We start from the raw sequence: 16,522 nt of genomic DNA, 5'->3' as shown, positions 1-16,522 counted from the left end.
GAACTACTGATGAGCGTAGCATAAAAATGTAGGGTAAAAAGTCCTGGGTTTAGTTTGCTCTTCTGCACAGAGGATAATTATTTCTGCAATTTTTTCCCCCGTTTCCAAAGATTAAGGAGAGGAGGGGGATTAAATTTATGTTCTGTTCTTTTGCCAACAGTCAGGACTTGGACGACTTATTGCTTTATCATTTGACTAAAATTTTTCTTCTAATCCTACAGATGTGATGGACACGTGTCTTCCTATTGTCTTTTTCTCTAAGCTATTTCCCTTCTGACTTGTGTGTGATCATAGTAGTTCTTGACGGGGGAAAGGGAGAGTAAAAAGTTGTTTTGTGACCTAAAAGCCTTAGATATCCAAAAGATGCCCAGTGTATTGCTAGTAGGCAGGTGTTTGAAATTATATCTTAACTGAGGTTTGATTGTGGAAGATAAGGAAAGACTTCCTGCAGCAAGGTATGTGTGAACTATGTGATGAAAATAAACTTTTATAGACAGCTTCAAATTCTGATAATCCTAGTAGCAGTTTTCAGTTGCAGCGTTCTTTCTTGGTGACTCTTGAATCCTATGCTTTTCCCAATTTATTCATTGAACTTTCTGCTGCAAAAGAGTAAGGATAAGTGATGAACTGTTGTATCCATTCCCTAGTTCATGTTGTCTTAATCTGCAGAACATCTGTTAGATTTTTAAATCATTAAGATTTAGCACTTCTTGGAACTTGTGGTCTATGTATGCTTGTATTTTGTTGGTATAAACTCCACAGAGTGAATCTAGTGTATTGTAACCATGTACGACAAGAAACATGGGAGGGGAGGAAAAAAAGGTACTCCCAAGTTGAGAAATTCAAGATCTGCTGATGTGAGAAGGAAACAGCAGAAGTCTTACGTGAAAAAATGTGTTAGACTTCTCCCAGCTCTTAAGTTCTCTTTTACTAATAACTTAATTTAATAAATAGGGAAATTTGGTCATCCTTGTCTGGGGAAGGTTTAAGTTACGTAGAAATACTGATGTTCTATGATACACGTTTTCAACAGTAAAGAAATGTCTGTTACTCAGGGTTGTGTGTGTGTTGTGTTTTGGTTTGTAATTTTTTTTTCCTTAAACTTACAGTCAGTTTGCAAGGTGTTCCTACAATTCATCATCTGTTGTATTTTGTTGTTTCTCAGATGTGTAAAGGGGCTTGGTGAAATTCTAGCATTTAAGGAACAGCCATAACGCTTCTTTGATATTTGCTTTTATCCCCAGAACACTGGAAGCACAGGTGTGACGTGAGTGTGTGTGGTTAAGAGAGTAAATTACATGTACTTTGCTTATTAACGTCAAATTTTGCCTTGCTTAGAGGACAGGGTTGGATCAGAACATCTTGTGATATTGCTTTCAACCTGATTTTTTCTATGATTTTGTAATGTTTCAGCTTCTCTATACGAAAATAGTTTCTCTTCTGTCTCTATCTACATTCAAAACTTTATTGAGTGCTGTTTGTGGTCACTTATCAAATGCTTTTTGAAAGGCTCACTCATTTCCAAGTTTCCCCTTGGAAAGTGAAAATGGCTAACAAAACTGGACTAGCTTTTAGGGTTTTGCTAGTATAGGTATAAAGCAGGCTGTAACTGCTGCTTATACTGAAAACACTTGCCATTCTGCTTCTGATTTTGAGCCAGTACAAGGAAGTGTGACTTTTCCCCTTCTCAAACCAGTCATCTCTAATCTTGCTGGTAAACAGGGCATCTGTGAGTTGTGCCTCAAACTTTCCTAAAGTATCTGTAGTCTGCTACTGTTCTTTGTTAGACTGTGATGCAGCAGATGATGGTTAACCTGTCCTTTCTTCTAACGGTGTTTTTCTGTATTCCAACAGCATGGGTTGCCTTTGCTTTCTAGAAGTAGCTTGACTTGACTTGGCTTGAAGTGTTGAGAGACAGAGCAGGGAGGTGAAATTTTTGGTATTCTTTAAATAATTTTTTTTGTTTACACTGTTATGGGACTGATGAATCTTGTCCATCTTGACACTAAATTGGCTTAAAGTTCATCCATTAATAAATGGTATCATTCTCTTCCATGTCTTGGGTCTGACTGGTATGTGGATGATCTTGAAGTGTATATTCAAGGTATTTTATCTTAATTATAAAGTTTTGCAGTTGTGTAACACTTCCAAATATATGAGCAAAACATCTACTTTAAAATGCAACTAACACTTGAAACTAACAATATCAATAGACCTGAAAATTAAAAGATAATTTCAGTTTAAACAGACCTTCAGCTTTATAAGCATGCCAGTAAAATTGTGGTAGTTAGCAGGAAGCCTTAACTTAAAGCATTCTATCTTTTGAAGTTTGCTTTTATACCCTTGATAGAACTCCAAGTTAAAGAAAACTGAAGGAAATTCTGCGAATTTACTTGTAGATCCTTTCCAAAGAAAAGGTGAGGGGTACCTTCCCACTTCTGTGGGGGGAAAGCAGGGGTAGGGGGCCACTTGTGTACTCTTCAGGCTTATCAACTTAGTGATTATTCTGCCTCTACAATGGATAATTCTTCAAAGTCTGCATCAGCATCCTGACTACATGGACTTCTGTGATTTAGTTTCCTGGAAGCTGAAGTCTTTCAAAGGGCTTCTGACTTTATGGAGAGGTGTACTGTAAGCTAACACAGCCTTTGGTATATTTGCATATTGTTTGGTATCCATTAGTTGGCTTCTACTTGGGTAGTGATTGCAGCAGGAGACCCAGGTGACAGTGGTTAGGAATGATTAAAATCAGCTGCTGCCTTGGATACTTCTAACCAGCTTTCTTGATATACTCTTTCGAACTCACTTCTGCACATACCCTGCTCTTTTCTTGCCTCTGCCTTGAAAGTGTGCCAGAAACAAGAGCTTGGATTTCAGGCAAGTGTACCTGCTTGAAAAACACTGAGCCTAGCATTGATTAGTACAAGTCTTTGAGTATGCAAGCTTCCTACTGGTTTGCTTAGGTGTGGATTGTCACGTTACTTAATTTGAATATCATATCTTTAATCAATGTTTTTCGTGCTGTGAGTTTGTGATGGTGACACAACATCTATTCTTGATGATGTGTTATTTCCAAAGAGTGACTTACGCTGCAGTACTTTGCCACGTTTTTGGAGCTCTAAGTGAAATATGTGTTTTCTAGTCTATTTAGTGTAGTGTTACATTGCTCAGGAGGTGAGTAAACCCCATTGAGTTTATAGTTTGGCTTCTGTGTATGCTTCTTTCAGTAAAGTGCCTGCGGCTTAAAGCAATGTGTTCCATATCACGCTTTATCACACATAATTAAATTGTATATTAAAAATAGGTTATTGCATAATCTGTGTTTTGAAGGCAGGTTATTTTGAGGAGTTCTGAAATATTTTGTGTTCATATAGCTATGATCTAATTGTAGATTACATGAAATATTAAAATCTAAACCCTCAGTTTAGATATATGCATGAAATATATATACTTAGCTATACATTATTCGAGCATGTTATTATACTCCCAGCATTCAGAGTCTTTGAACTTTTATCCATGGAATAAGAAATGCTTCAGTTGTTGCGTGGCTTTTGCAAAACACTGAGGATGACATTGAGTACAAGAGCAATGCATAAAAAGGTATTCAGCGATTACTGTAGTCTGACTTAGTGGTGAAGATGAGTTTTGATCATAGGCATTTACAACAGACTTGATTTAATGCTTACCACAACACTGGACGTTACTGTGCTTTGTTGACATTCATTCAGTGTGTTTGCAGACAAATGTGAAATACTTCTGAATTGGTTCAGTGGGTTCTCTCCTTTGGCTTTTCTTGGCAGGACAAGGTGCTTTTTCATTTCTGTTTCTTTTAATAAAGAAGCAAAAGTTAGATATTGGAGGCTAAAGATGAGGGGCTTAAGACTTTACATAGTAACATAAAAGTGCTTTGCCCCAGGATGTATTGTTTAGATGTTTATGTACGTACAATTATGAACTTAAATGGGATTTCTTCCTTATCTCATGTTTATTTTTTAAAAAATACACTTTAACTGTGCTGTGTTTGCATACAAATTGGGTAATAATATGTATTCGTTGTAGTAATTCTGCTATACAATTTAGATTTGAAAAAAATGGTTTTACTTTGCTTGAAGTACTTAAGTTTACATATCTGTAGTACAAATCTATATGGCTTTAAGGGACAGGTTTCTATGTTTGATACCCAAACTAGCTTTTACGTAATTACTAAAGGTGCCATGGCTACCTATTCATTAACTTGCAGTTGACAAACTGTGGAAATAAAACTTGTCTGTTTTTATCATATTTCTGTCTCTGTATACCCTAGTCAATTAAAAGCTCTTCTCGGTGTGAAGATCACTGGACTGACAGAATTGATCTGGTCGACCCCATTAGTCTCTTATTTAAATATAGTTCCTGATATTCCTGTTGCTATTTGTGTCTTTAATGCATATGCATATTGAAGTGATATGTATAGCAGAAATATTAGATCCTACTAATTGCTCCGGTTACTTGTAAAACTTATCTCCAATAAGTTTCCTACGATGGATCTCAACCGTCTTCTCTTTTAGAGGTGCCTTTTCAAGGCAAAAAAGAGCCAGGACATCTTTACAGGAGAGGAAGCTGGCAAGTTGAAAAAGTGGTTCTAATTTTGAATAGGTCTGAAGCAGCAGTGCACTGCTTTCCATAACTGCCTTAAATTAGGTTGAAATACCTGTTTCTTACTTCAGTTTTTCTAACCCTTTTCTAACACTTCAGTTTTAGATCCCCATCAATAAATCCTTCTGTTCCTTCAAGTGATAGTCTGAAGTAAAACCGTATTATGTTATGCGTGAGTGGGCTGTACAATGAACACCTGGAACCTATGCACAAATGTATATTTGTTTGTTTGTTTGTTTTAAGCAAACAGTAATTGAAGTATGTCTTTACAAGAACAGCCTTTTCTGGAAGAAAGTAATGTTATAGTAGGGACAAGTGATACTCGGGATCAATATATTAAAAAAATGTAGTTGGTTAGAATAAAGACAAGGCAATTCCTTACAGCACTTTAACATGCAACATGTGACAAACGAAATATGTGGGTAGTCTCACTGATGTAGGTAACTGAAATGGTTTGTTTTAAGAGGTGATCTTCTACTGCCCACTCATTGACTGGTGTGTGGATCAGTAACTGCCATGATACAACTGAGTTATGTTGCTTGGATATTTTTATCCTTTTTTTTTTTTTTTTGTATGGTAGTCCATCTTCATTTCTGTAGTAGATGAACCAAATGCTAGGTCTTGCAACCTTTATGTCTAACCTACGTACACGTGGCACTCCTAGCTATGTCAAACGTGTAGTTGGTGTAACAAAAATTCTTATTGTGATTGTATGAGAAGCACTTGTCTTCAAGGTCCACCAACTAGGCGTATGAAAATAGGGCTTGAAATTCTAGTATATGCAATAAATACTTGTGTTCACTGTTGAACTAATTGGATGCTGTGTCATGCCTTGTCTTGAATAGGTTTTTGTTTTAAGATCACATCTTCATTCTGCTGCTTCTCTTAAGAAAAATAGACCATTCTCTGTTTTACTTTCACTCTCTTCTTACCACGTTCTTTGTCTTCGTTCTCTCCTGTGTCATTTACTGTTTCATTCCTAAGTTTTACTACCATTGTTCTCTCTTCTCTCATCATTCTTCCAAGTTGCATGGCTGGAGAACTTCATTCACCAAGGAGGAAAAAAAGATCATCTAAAACCAGAATGTTTATGGGCACAACCTGCTGTTGGATGAGGCTAAAGAGAAGGCACCATACACTCACCTGTTGGAAGTAATATGCAGTCTCTGGGCTTACCAAATTTATCTTGTACATCAGGACTATGTCTTCACTAGTCATGTCTTTATTGACACATAGTTTACAGGAATAGTGTCTTTGTTTGCTCTTACATAACTGGCACTAGACGATACCCATGAATGTTTCCTGATTCTACAATTCATTAATTTTAGGTAGAGAGGAGCAGGAGATTCTAGTTCGTTTGTTAAAACAGTAGCTTTTGTAAGACAGACCCCAACTTCAGAGATTCAGTCTAGAGTGGTTTTGTGTCTTACACAACAATTCCACTGTGGCTGTCCTGTTCTTCAGCTGTTTGGCCTGTGTATTATGCAGATGCTTGAAGACAAGGATAGTCTAAGGTGCAATATTAATCTTCAATGCCTTCAAGGTATCAGTCATATACTGAGCTTTCTGTTAGGCTTTTTTATGCATTTAGAGTGCTAATCGTGCTGACTTTGCTTGGGAAGCAGTAGAATGAAAATCTAGGAAAAGAGAGATGAAGTACTTACATGGGATCCTTCTGGAGAACCTTCTTGCAATCCTCTTCATCTGCTTCTTCCCCAGTCACTGCTAGTAACGCTTTATTTCCTAACATGGAGCCAGCATAAATGTCTTCTACAAAAAGATTTGTGCATTGGACTATGGCAATGTCTTGTAAGGGGCTAGGAAATGCAGTTCCTGAGACAGTGAAAAGAGTTAAGTACGTTCTTCTGCATCAGTTTTGCCTGTTTGGTATTGCACTCCTGTCTACTTCTGTTTTGTGGTGTTTGGCTGGGATTGAAATCTGCACGGCAGAGATCTTGCCCTGTCTAGGAGTTCTTGTTCTCAACTTTTTCCCAAATCCTGTGATCTTTATCAGGTGGCGAAAGATGGGACCTGGATCATATTGCTCCTAAAGGGGCTGAAGTTCTTGATGCAAGTGACACTGGAAATATTGCTAATTTAATTATTATCAGCTGATAGTTTCTTTTAAAGCCCTACTTGGAGTTGAATAACTTACTCATGATCCTTAGTGGAAAGAAAAGTGTTTGTGGAAAAGCAACTTCTTTATGCTTGGTGGACTTTGGGGACTTTAGGGGACTTATAAACTCACTCATAACTAAGTTTTAATTCAATGTAGCCTTCACTAGTGCAGTAGACTGCATTTAGTTACGCTGCTTGTTTCTGGAGGGGCACGTGGAGTTCAACTGGAGTGGGCCCAAACCTCAGAAACGGACTTTTGTGGGGTGGTAGGATATTTTGTGGTAAAGAGCACTCATCAGCCCATGGATAAGGACAGAACTGCTGTAGCTGCAGACCTGGGCTCCTGCCTCTGTAACAGTACTGAGGTGTAGGGTAACAACAGTGCCTGTGTTGATACTAAACTGTAAATTGTCACGTGTTCAACTTCCTTCTTTTTTATGATGACAGAATTGGTTGCCCCTTGCTTAGGTTGTCTTCTGTTCTCCTTTTGTAATGAAGTGCAAACGGGATGGATAATTTAATCCTGGAAGAGTTGTTTGCTTCAGTTGCAACTTCTAAGTGTAAAAGGAGGCTTAACAGATAAGCAGAAGGACAAGTGACGGCTTTTGTTGGTGACAGTGTAAAGAATCTTCTAACACATATGATGACATTTTTTCAAAACCAGTTTTGGAGAAATAAAGCCAACATGTAGGCACTTGTATAAACTGCATGTTTCTTGCAGGAGTGTGGATGGAAAATAGACTGGTATTCAGCATTTATCTTCAGTTGAGAGGTGACTGTACGTAGTAAATAAACTTCAATCAGTTAAGAGGATGTTGCAGTTGAACAGCTGCAGTGCAACATGAACTAGCATTAACCTGAGGACAAATCTTGGGTAATTACTTCATTCTCCTGTCAGGTGGGGTATGGGGTGGGATAAACATGATAGCGTTTGTTTAGTGATTCAGAACAGATGATTTGGCATTTGAATTACAACCTTGTCTATCATGTTGTTACTGCACTAAGGTCAAACTATTAAAATACCATCTAATGTAAGGCAAATGCTAGTGCGTGCATGGGAGCTGGAGCCAGGCAGAGCTCAAAGGCAGTGAACAGCCTAGTGACAGCTCTGTGTGAGACTGGTACTGCAGCTGGTAGGTTGTGGAGTTGAACAGAAGGAAGGTTAAACAGCTTTTATAATCCCTTTGGCCCTGTTCTGGGGATTGAAAGATACATTGTTGTAAAATGAATGTGTTTATCATTTGATTTCCGCTCAGGATAATGACTTGCAAACTGATAAAATGTTTCCATTAGCACAATCCTTTGCAATGTGCTACTTCTGTTACTATAGGAAAGTTGAGCTAATGCCTGAGTCCTACTGGGATTTTTCATTCTCTTCTCTTAGAGCTGGACAGCGTGGTGAGAAGTCCTGTGTGTGTCAAAGCAGAGATCTAGAGCTGTCTGGAGAAAAGTAGGCAAAGGTTTAAAATACTTTTTGCTCCCAAAACAGGGAGGAATGGTTTGTACTGTGTTGAAATAAGGGTAGTTTTGCTGGAAGAAACTCAAAGTGAATAGGCTAGGAAATTTTGGGCTGTAATGCATCAGATGATCAAGTACTAATCTTTTGTGGGTGAAGAATGATGGTGCACTCTGTTCAGTGCAAGTATTTCTGCAGTCTGTATTTGCCTTCATTAAATCTGAAATATATTCGGCCTTTTGTGCTATGGTAAAAATGGAAGAATTTTGTAAAAGTTACTGACGATGCCTTCTTCACATAAGTTGGCTTAGTATGGAAATTAATCTTGGGTAGATTTGGAGTCAATGAGATGAGTGTGCAGTTTGTATGTTTATAAGCATTTTCTAAAAGCACAAAGTTAATTCTTTTACTCCTGTGTGTAGGTGATATTTTTTGTTACATTTCCAGGGCATCTTCTTGATGCAAGAGAAACTGATAATACGTGAAGCTGTGTATTTCCTGTTCTCTACTGTCTTGGTGTCCTGCTTTTTCAAAGCTTACCATAAGGCTAGATATGAAGCTTTAATTTTCCCTGAACTCATGTCTTTCAAGTGGTGGCTACATAATGTGGACAGGTTTTCAAATGCTTTTTAATAAATGCAGCAAACAATCCCTCAAAACTTTTAATTTTTTTTTTCTTTTTAAGGTTTGGACCCCATGGAATCCCTGTGACCATATTTCCTAAAAGGGAATACAAGGATAAACCCGAAGCCATGCAGCTCCAAAGTAAACCATTCCAAGATGAGGCACAAGTGAAGTGTGAATCTAATGCTGCAGTCCCTGATGACTCTTCTCTCACGCAGCCATCAGAACCTAGCATAGCTAAAAGCCTATGGACTTCTAAACCACCTCCTCTCTTTCATGAGGGAGCGCCATATCCTCCTCCTTTGTTTATCAGGGACACGTATAACCAGTCAATACCTCAGCCTCCGCCCCGGAAAATTAAGCGGCCCAAGCGTAAAATGTACAGGGAGGAGCCCACTTCTATCATGAATGCTATCAAACTACGACCCCGGCAGGTCTTATGTGACAAGTGCAAAAACAGTGTTGTTGCAGAAAAAAAGGAAATAAAAAAAGGTGGCAATGCAAGTGACTCTTCAAAATATGAGGATAATAAAAAACGAAGAAATGAGAGTGTGACTACTGTGAATAAAAAACTTAAGACTGACCATAAAGTGGATGGAAAAAGCCAAAATGAAAGCCAGAAAAGGAATGCTGTGGTCAAGGTTTCAAATATTGCCCACAGCAGAAGCAGAGTAGTTAAAGTTTCTGCGCAAGCAAATACTTCAAAAGCGCAGTTAAGTACAAAAAAAGTTCTCCAGAGCAAAAACATGGATCATGCAAAAGCTCGGGAAGTCTTGAAAATGGCCAAAGAAAAGGCACAAAAGAAGCAGAGTGCAACCTCCTCTTCCAAAAATGCACATTCAAAGGTCCACTTCACACGGCGTCTTCAGAACACCAGCTCAGGTTCCCTCCCACCCCGATTGCGTTTAAAGCCACAAAGGTATCGGAATGAAGAAAATGACTCTTCTCTCAAGACAGGACTTGAGAAAATACGGAGTGGCAAGATGGCAACTAAGCCCCAGTCTCGCTGCTCCTCCACCCGCTCAGCAGGTGAGGCCCCTTCAGAAAATCAGAGCCCCTCAAAAGGCCCTGAAGAGGCCAGCAGTGAGGTTCAGGACACAAGTGAAGTGCATGTAACTGTTGATCAGGATGAACACCAGACATTGGGCAAGAGAGGCAGCAAAAGCAATATAACGGTTTACATGACCCTTAATCAAAAGAAATCTGACTCTTCCAGTGCGTCAGTTTGTAGTAGTGATAGCACAGATGATTTGAAATCTACCAACTCTGAGTGTAGCTCTACTGAAAGCTTTGATTTTCCTCCAGGCAGCATGCATGCACCTTCTTCTTCCTCTTCCTCTTCAAAGGAAGAGAAAAAGCTCAGTAATTCCTTGAAAACGGAAGTGTTTTCCAAAAATGTCTCTAAGTGTGTCACACCAGATGGCAGGACCATATGTGTAGGGGACATTGTTTGGGCCAAGATTTATGGCTTCCCTTGGTGGCCAGCCCGTATTCTTACCATAACTGTGAGCCGGAAAGATAATGGCCTTTTAGTTCGACAGGAGGCTCGTATCTCATGGTTTGGCTCCACAACAACATCTTTTCTTGCTCTTGCACAACTATCCCCCTTTTTAGAAAGCTTCCAGTTGCGCTTTAATAAGAAGAGAAAGGGTCTTTACCGCAAGGCCGTCACAGAGGCAGCTAAGGCTGCTAAGCAGCTGACTCCCGAAGTTCGGGCCCTGCTGACACAGTTTGAAACGTGAACATGGAAAGTAAGGTAGGCAAGAAATCTGGAGGCTCCACAAAATTCATAGCCTAGTTAGAGAACTACCATGAAGGACTTGCCAAGTCAGAAGTTGCACTCGGTTGACTGCTCTTTTTATACTAAAGTTGTTCCATTTGTAACGGTTTATTGACAGTGAAGCAAATTGAACATGCAATCAAAATTAGCTTAAAGTCAGAACTTCGGTATTTTTCAAGTGAGAATTTTTTTTAAGGAAAAAAAACTCCTCAAACACCCAATGCATAGGAGCCATAGCCTCAGCTGAAAGGCAGCTTATTTGCAGGGAATTTTTTAGTAGTTTCTACCCAGTATATAACTAGTTGCTGTGTGGCAAAGGGTTAACACAAGGGATGAAAGTAGTAGCTGTGACTTTTTTTTTTTTAGGTGGCCCATCAGGGAAGTGTAGAAATGTAAGCCTTGTCTAAATGGTCTTTAAAGATTATTTTAAATAGTCAATAATGTGTTTAGTCTGGCCAGTGCAAATTGGTTCAAAGCATGCTTAAACATCTTAAGGAGGCATGCCCTGATCCACACAGGCCAGTTTAAATGGCATTAGAAGACTTGCCGAAATTTTTAAGGAAGAGAATTCATGTAACTTAAAGACCAGATTAAATAGGGTTTTATCGTAGTGACCACTTAAACACTCAGCCTTTCTATGCACATGGGGGCACAAATATAACACTTCAGGGTCTGAGAAGCTGAGAGGGATGCCTGTAGCTCTAAGACAAAGCTGAGAAGTCGCTCAGTATTTGGGATCAAGGGCTTTAATGCTGCATAGGTGTGAATCATGACTTCTGGTCTTTCTTCCTGAAGAAATCTTTCAGGTCATTTGCCTGGAGGTTTAGATTAAGAGAGGCTTTGTTTTGAATGTGTAAATAATTGATTGCTGAAATTGGTCAGATTTTCTCCTGACTGGTTGTTCCTAAATTCTTAGGATACGTCCTAGTAAATTACACTTTGTGAATTGTCAGATGTGTAATTGTTGCATTTTGGATGTATCTAACTTCATTTTTTTAATATTTCCGTTTAAGGTATCTGTTTGCAGGTCAGAAAATGAGAATATGTAATTGTGTAATGCTCTGAAATGTAAAAAAAACAAACTGTAAATAAAATTGACTAAATCTGAATTATTTGTGTGTGTTTCTCAAAAAGCTTTGAAAAAATCCAGGATGTTAGAGTACTTGATATGTATGCCGTATTTAGAGGACACCCTTTTAAAAAGTAAATTGTCCTTTTTTCACGCATTCTTAAAGATAACTGCTTGATGCAAAGTCCTATTGGTATACTTCAGTCTTAATTTTGAGATTAAGCAATTACCTGTCCCTTTTCAAAACTAGCTCTATAGAGGGCTTTCTGTAAAGTTGATCAAATTTCTTCCTTAATTAGATTTTGTTCCATATATTTGAATAAAGACTGTGGATAATGTCACTTACACAGTGGGGAAATGTTTTCAGTTTTCTCCATCTGTCAAAACCTAATCAGACCCACTCTCCACTGTTAACTTCAGCTTTTCTTGCATGTCTTTTGCTCAGTGTTGGGGCATTTTCATGCAACTGACTTTGCATTTTTTTTTTCTTCTAGTTTTGGTCCTTATCTGACCATGTGAATTACTGTCTCTTCTTCAACCCACTCCTGTTTCAGCCTTGCAATGCCTTGTGAAGAATCTCTCAGTGCTCATCCCAAAGCAGTTTTCATCCTGTCTTTTCCACAATTGCCCATGTAGGCAATCGTGACAGATGTGAAAATTTAAGCTTACATTGAAATTAGATTTTAAACAGACATGAAAATGGGGGTAAGGATTTAATCATCAAACCCTTAAAATCTTTTTAACTTAAGATTAAATTTCATATGTTCATGATACTGGCTAGTCTTTCCAAAGCATTCAGTTTCTTTTTACCTTTTTAAATTATTCTGTTGTGCCCACAGAACTATTGGAAGTCCAAAGTGTCAAATACTTGGCTGTTCAAATTTGCCTCAAGTTTACAGTAGTCTTTGTTAGGTTCTAATGAAGCTTCCAAATATACCAGCATTACCTTGGCATTCTAACAGTTACCAAAAAATCCCCACTGGTCAATGCTTTTTGAATGTGATAAACACACAATAAATTTCATAATGTGGAGGAAAAAAAAAAAAAAAGAAAAACCTGTTTCACTTCTATGTATTCTTTCCTGCAAACAGAAACAGTTACTTTATTTAAGTAAATAAGCCGTACTGTGTTATTAAAGCAGACTGCTTTTGGAAGTCAAGAACCCATACAACATGGTTTAGATGTCTGCACTAGTTCCTTGAGGTTTAGAAGCTCAAGCGAACTGGTTATAAGTTGGTTGTTCTGAGCCAAGTAGTGGTGAAATCAGTATTTACATTGTTAATTTTTCTTTAAAAGACCTGGAAGCTTTGTACTCTTCTCTCTTAATTTATATGAAGTTAGAATAGTACTAAAGCATACAGTCAGTTTGCTCAGGTGTTCGCTGGTAAGATGGGAGAGCAACAAGTATGAGAGGGGTTTCTTTAGATTGTTTTATGTTCAAAAGAACTGTTTATGAAAGGCATTTAAAGAGTCTTAGTTTTGATTTGTAGCTGATCAGTCTTTTAAGAAGTCTTTCCTAAGTTTTATAGTGAATGTGCATTATCACTTCAGACATAACAGGTCTCAAAACAAATAGACTTTTTTTTTTTTTTTACAGCACCACATTACATGAGGTTGAAAATACCCTATTCATACTCATCCATGATTTTCCTTTCACTCTGAAGTAGCTAACATTCTAGATATAACAGAATTTACAGCAGAGAAAATGTCAGGCTTAATGTAAAGTCTGGTTACAGTAAGTAACCTTGGTTAGGGCAGTATGGATCCTGCATGTAGATTAGCTTTGAAGAGTTAGACAAAGCTTAGTGCTGTTTTTGCTTTAAACTGCAAAGAAACCCACGCTTTTATGTGCCTATCTGCTCCCAGCAATGCCTACGCTTTGAGTGTGGACTACTGTTCTTGCAGTTTGGTACACATCTACCATCTCCGAGCTAGCTTGACAGTTTAAATGGCTTATCAAATAGCTGATGACAGGAGCACGCCTGTACCATGCCAGGATACTGCATCTGCATAATTAAGCTGTGCAACTGTTGCAAGCAGCCTGTGACTTGAGAAGACAAACATCAGTAGAAAGAGTAATTATTAGTTTTCTATCAGCTTAATATAATAAATTGCAAATGATGTATTTTTGTATTAATGAAATTCCTCAGAGTAGGTGTTGAATATGTATGGCTTTTCAGTTTAGGGGGGAAAACTTGACAGGTGGTGAGTTTCTAGTACAAGCATACTTTTCCTTTGAAGATCTTTAGCTTCAGTTAAGATGTTTTGGGAGAGTAGTTGCTCCAAAACTTATAAAGATTGCCTTCAACAGGAGTGTTTGAAGATGTGATCGATTCATGAGTGACGCTAGAAGCAAATGTGTGTGTTTCTGAAGTGGAGTTCTACAGGAAATTGGACAAATATTTGTTATTTTTCTAATCAGAGTTGTAATTTTGTGTCAACACTTAAACAAGATAATCATCTCTGATTATATGGTATTTTCTTTTAGACAGTGCTATCTTTAGTTTGAAACCTACATAACTAATAGCTATCTCACCAGGAGGGGTGTGTTTGGTGGGAGTAATTTAGATAAACTGTGCAAGGCTAAGAAGACTTTTTTTCCCAGTGTGTTGTAAAATACTTTTAAAAAAATAGTTTCTAAATGTGATTAGGTTTAAGAAACAGCACATCAGTGGAAGTGAGGAAGGGGTAAGAGTTGCTTTTTGCATTGCTAGCCTTAGGTTTGTTTCTAGTTAACTCAAGATCTTAAGTCCTGAAACTGATTTCCGTTCATGTCTTCTATAAGCTCTTGCTAAGGTTGTCAGAGTAGAACAGAAACATGAATTTCAGAGAACAAATCTTAGTAGCTAGTCCTCAGTAGCATTATTATCTGTCCTCATGCATGTTCTGCAAAGTACAGTGAAAAAATAGAGCTGCCTTCTTGGCTGAAGAGTTCTGGAAAGAAGGAGGCTGCCAATCAGTGAAAGGCTATTTCAGTTCATCTTCTCTCTCTTTATAATTGTATTCTAATAAATGCCTACAAGAATAAGCAAATTTAGTCAATGCAGTGGGATCGCTACGCTAACTTGTAGATAAGGACTGTGAACTGGAAGTAGAGCAGAGTGAGTTTAGGATTAAAAGGGCAGGAAGATGGCAGTATTTTGTGTCATAAGCCATTTGGTAAAAGTGTAGGTATACTATTTAAAACCAAACTTGAAAGTGATCTTACAGTACAGAGTTTATAGCGGTTAAAGGCTGAGGTGCTTTATCTTTCTGTTCCTATTTTCAGTTTACTTTTGAAGTGTATAAATAGAAAGGTCATAGGGAACCTGAAGGAAAAGAGGGGAACTTGGTGTATTGAGCTAGATGTGATACTGGAAGGAGAACTATGAGTTGGTGGTTTGAGAATAATACAAGTTCAGTAGAAGGGAGTAGTGCTCTCCTGTTTTAGAGAGCTTGTAGAAGAATTTTGGTGAAATGTTATGTCATTGTCCCACAGTCAACTGTTAGTAGCATACCTTTTGGGGATATAGACAGGCTATACTTGCAGTAGTATGGTAAAATTATCCCTATAAATAAAATAAAGTATCAATAACAACAGAGATTTTGCATAACTAACTTCCTTAAAGCTGCTTCTGACATGGCTATAGTGATCAGAGATCGGCCACATTTAACATCAGGACAGGGAGAGGCCTGTAGCATCGAAAACTTTTGTAGTAGCTGTCAAGCTGTGTAAAGGTCCATTAAATCCAAGCTTGTGAGATGTGGATGTAAGTATTCAGCTTCAAATTATTCTTAATCTGTAGTGGGAAGAACCTCTGTTTTGATACATGTCCTTAACAATCATGATGGCAAGTTCCTATTCAACACTTAAAATACCTCAGCTGCTGTTCTTTGTGACAACTTTGTATTTTAGTATCAATAGTTCCCTCCTATGGTGTCATCCTGTCAGTGTATTTATAGAGTGTGGCCATTTAACTAGGCAAAATGAGATCCCCTTGTAAGATGGCTTTCCTATTCTCTGCTCGTGTCACTGGCATTTCTTTGCACTGCTCTAGTGTGAACCCATCTTTTCATTGGTGGTACGAACTGTTTACGGTAATTTAGATGGGGTTTTACAAAACTCTTACCGAATGGCAGTGGTGCTTCCCTAAGTCAGAAATATCTCTGATTACTGTTTTTTAACTGTTAGATCCTACTAGCAGCTTGTAGTTTCCTATGATTTACTCACTCATTTCAGTCTGTCTTCTGTAATACCTGGGATGTGTATACCAATGCAGACTGTAATGTAGGTTAGTTTATGAATTTTCTTCTTAAATGAAACCGTGACACAACTGTTCTTCTGTGAACACAAGGCAAAACAGCAGTTTCCAGGCATGGCTGTGGAGGCAGAGATTTGGTGACTGGCTTGCTATCATGCTTTTTCCCTGCACAGTTTTGTTGTTAATACTAGATTGGGCAGCTGGGGATAACTCTCCCCAGGGCAGCACTGGCCAGCTTGGTGCCAGGTACTGATTGTTGAAGGGAACTCGGATCCATGGCTTCATTTTTTTCCCTAAGAAAAAGCAATCGATATTCTTGGTGTGAAGCAGGATAAGCAGCAGCGTGGAAAATGAATGTCATTGGTAAGACCAGGGCTTTTATACCTTAGCAGACCTGAGCCACCTTGCACATCCAACAGGGAGACAAATGGGAGTAGGAGATGGTCTTGCGTGCCTGCATAACCTTCCCAGACAGCTCTATAGCACAGGGCTGAAAGCTGTGATTTCCTGTGCTTGTGCCGATGGAGATGGAGATGTACCGTCTCTGTTCTCCTCTACCTACCCATGGTCCGAGGGGAGAATGCTGACACAGGCTGCAG

General features: G+C 38.4%; 1 protein-coding gene across 3 annotated transcripts in view; it reads left to right on the top strand.

Annotated features, from left to right (window-relative positions):
- Positions 1 to 16,522, top strand: part of PWWP2A (PWWP domain containing 2A) — a 39,877-nt gene that overhangs the window by 4,380 nt on the left and 18,975 nt on the right. For 2 of the 3 annotated variants that reach the window (XR_011048906.1, XM_068409631.1), the window contains exon 2: positions 8,895 to 9,862. Coding sequence is in view for 2 of the 3 variants with exons in the window: in XM_068409631.1 (XP_068265732.1) it covers positions 8,895 to 9,862 (968 nt within the window). In the remaining variant the exon portion in view is untranslated. Of the gene's footprint in view, positions 1 to 8,894; positions 11,478 to 16,522 lie in introns of those variants that run through there. The other variant, XM_068409629.1, reaches the window with a different exon arrangement.

This window comes from Nyctibius grandis, chromosome 10, assembly GCF_013368605.1.
Source record: "Nyctibius grandis isolate bNycGra1 chromosome 10, bNycGra1.pri, whole genome shotgun sequence".
Taxonomy (NCBI): domain Eukaryota; kingdom Metazoa; phylum Chordata; class Aves; order Nyctibiiformes; family Nyctibiidae; genus Nyctibius; species Nyctibius grandis.
This window is presented reverse-complemented; position numbering and strand designations above follow the sequence as displayed.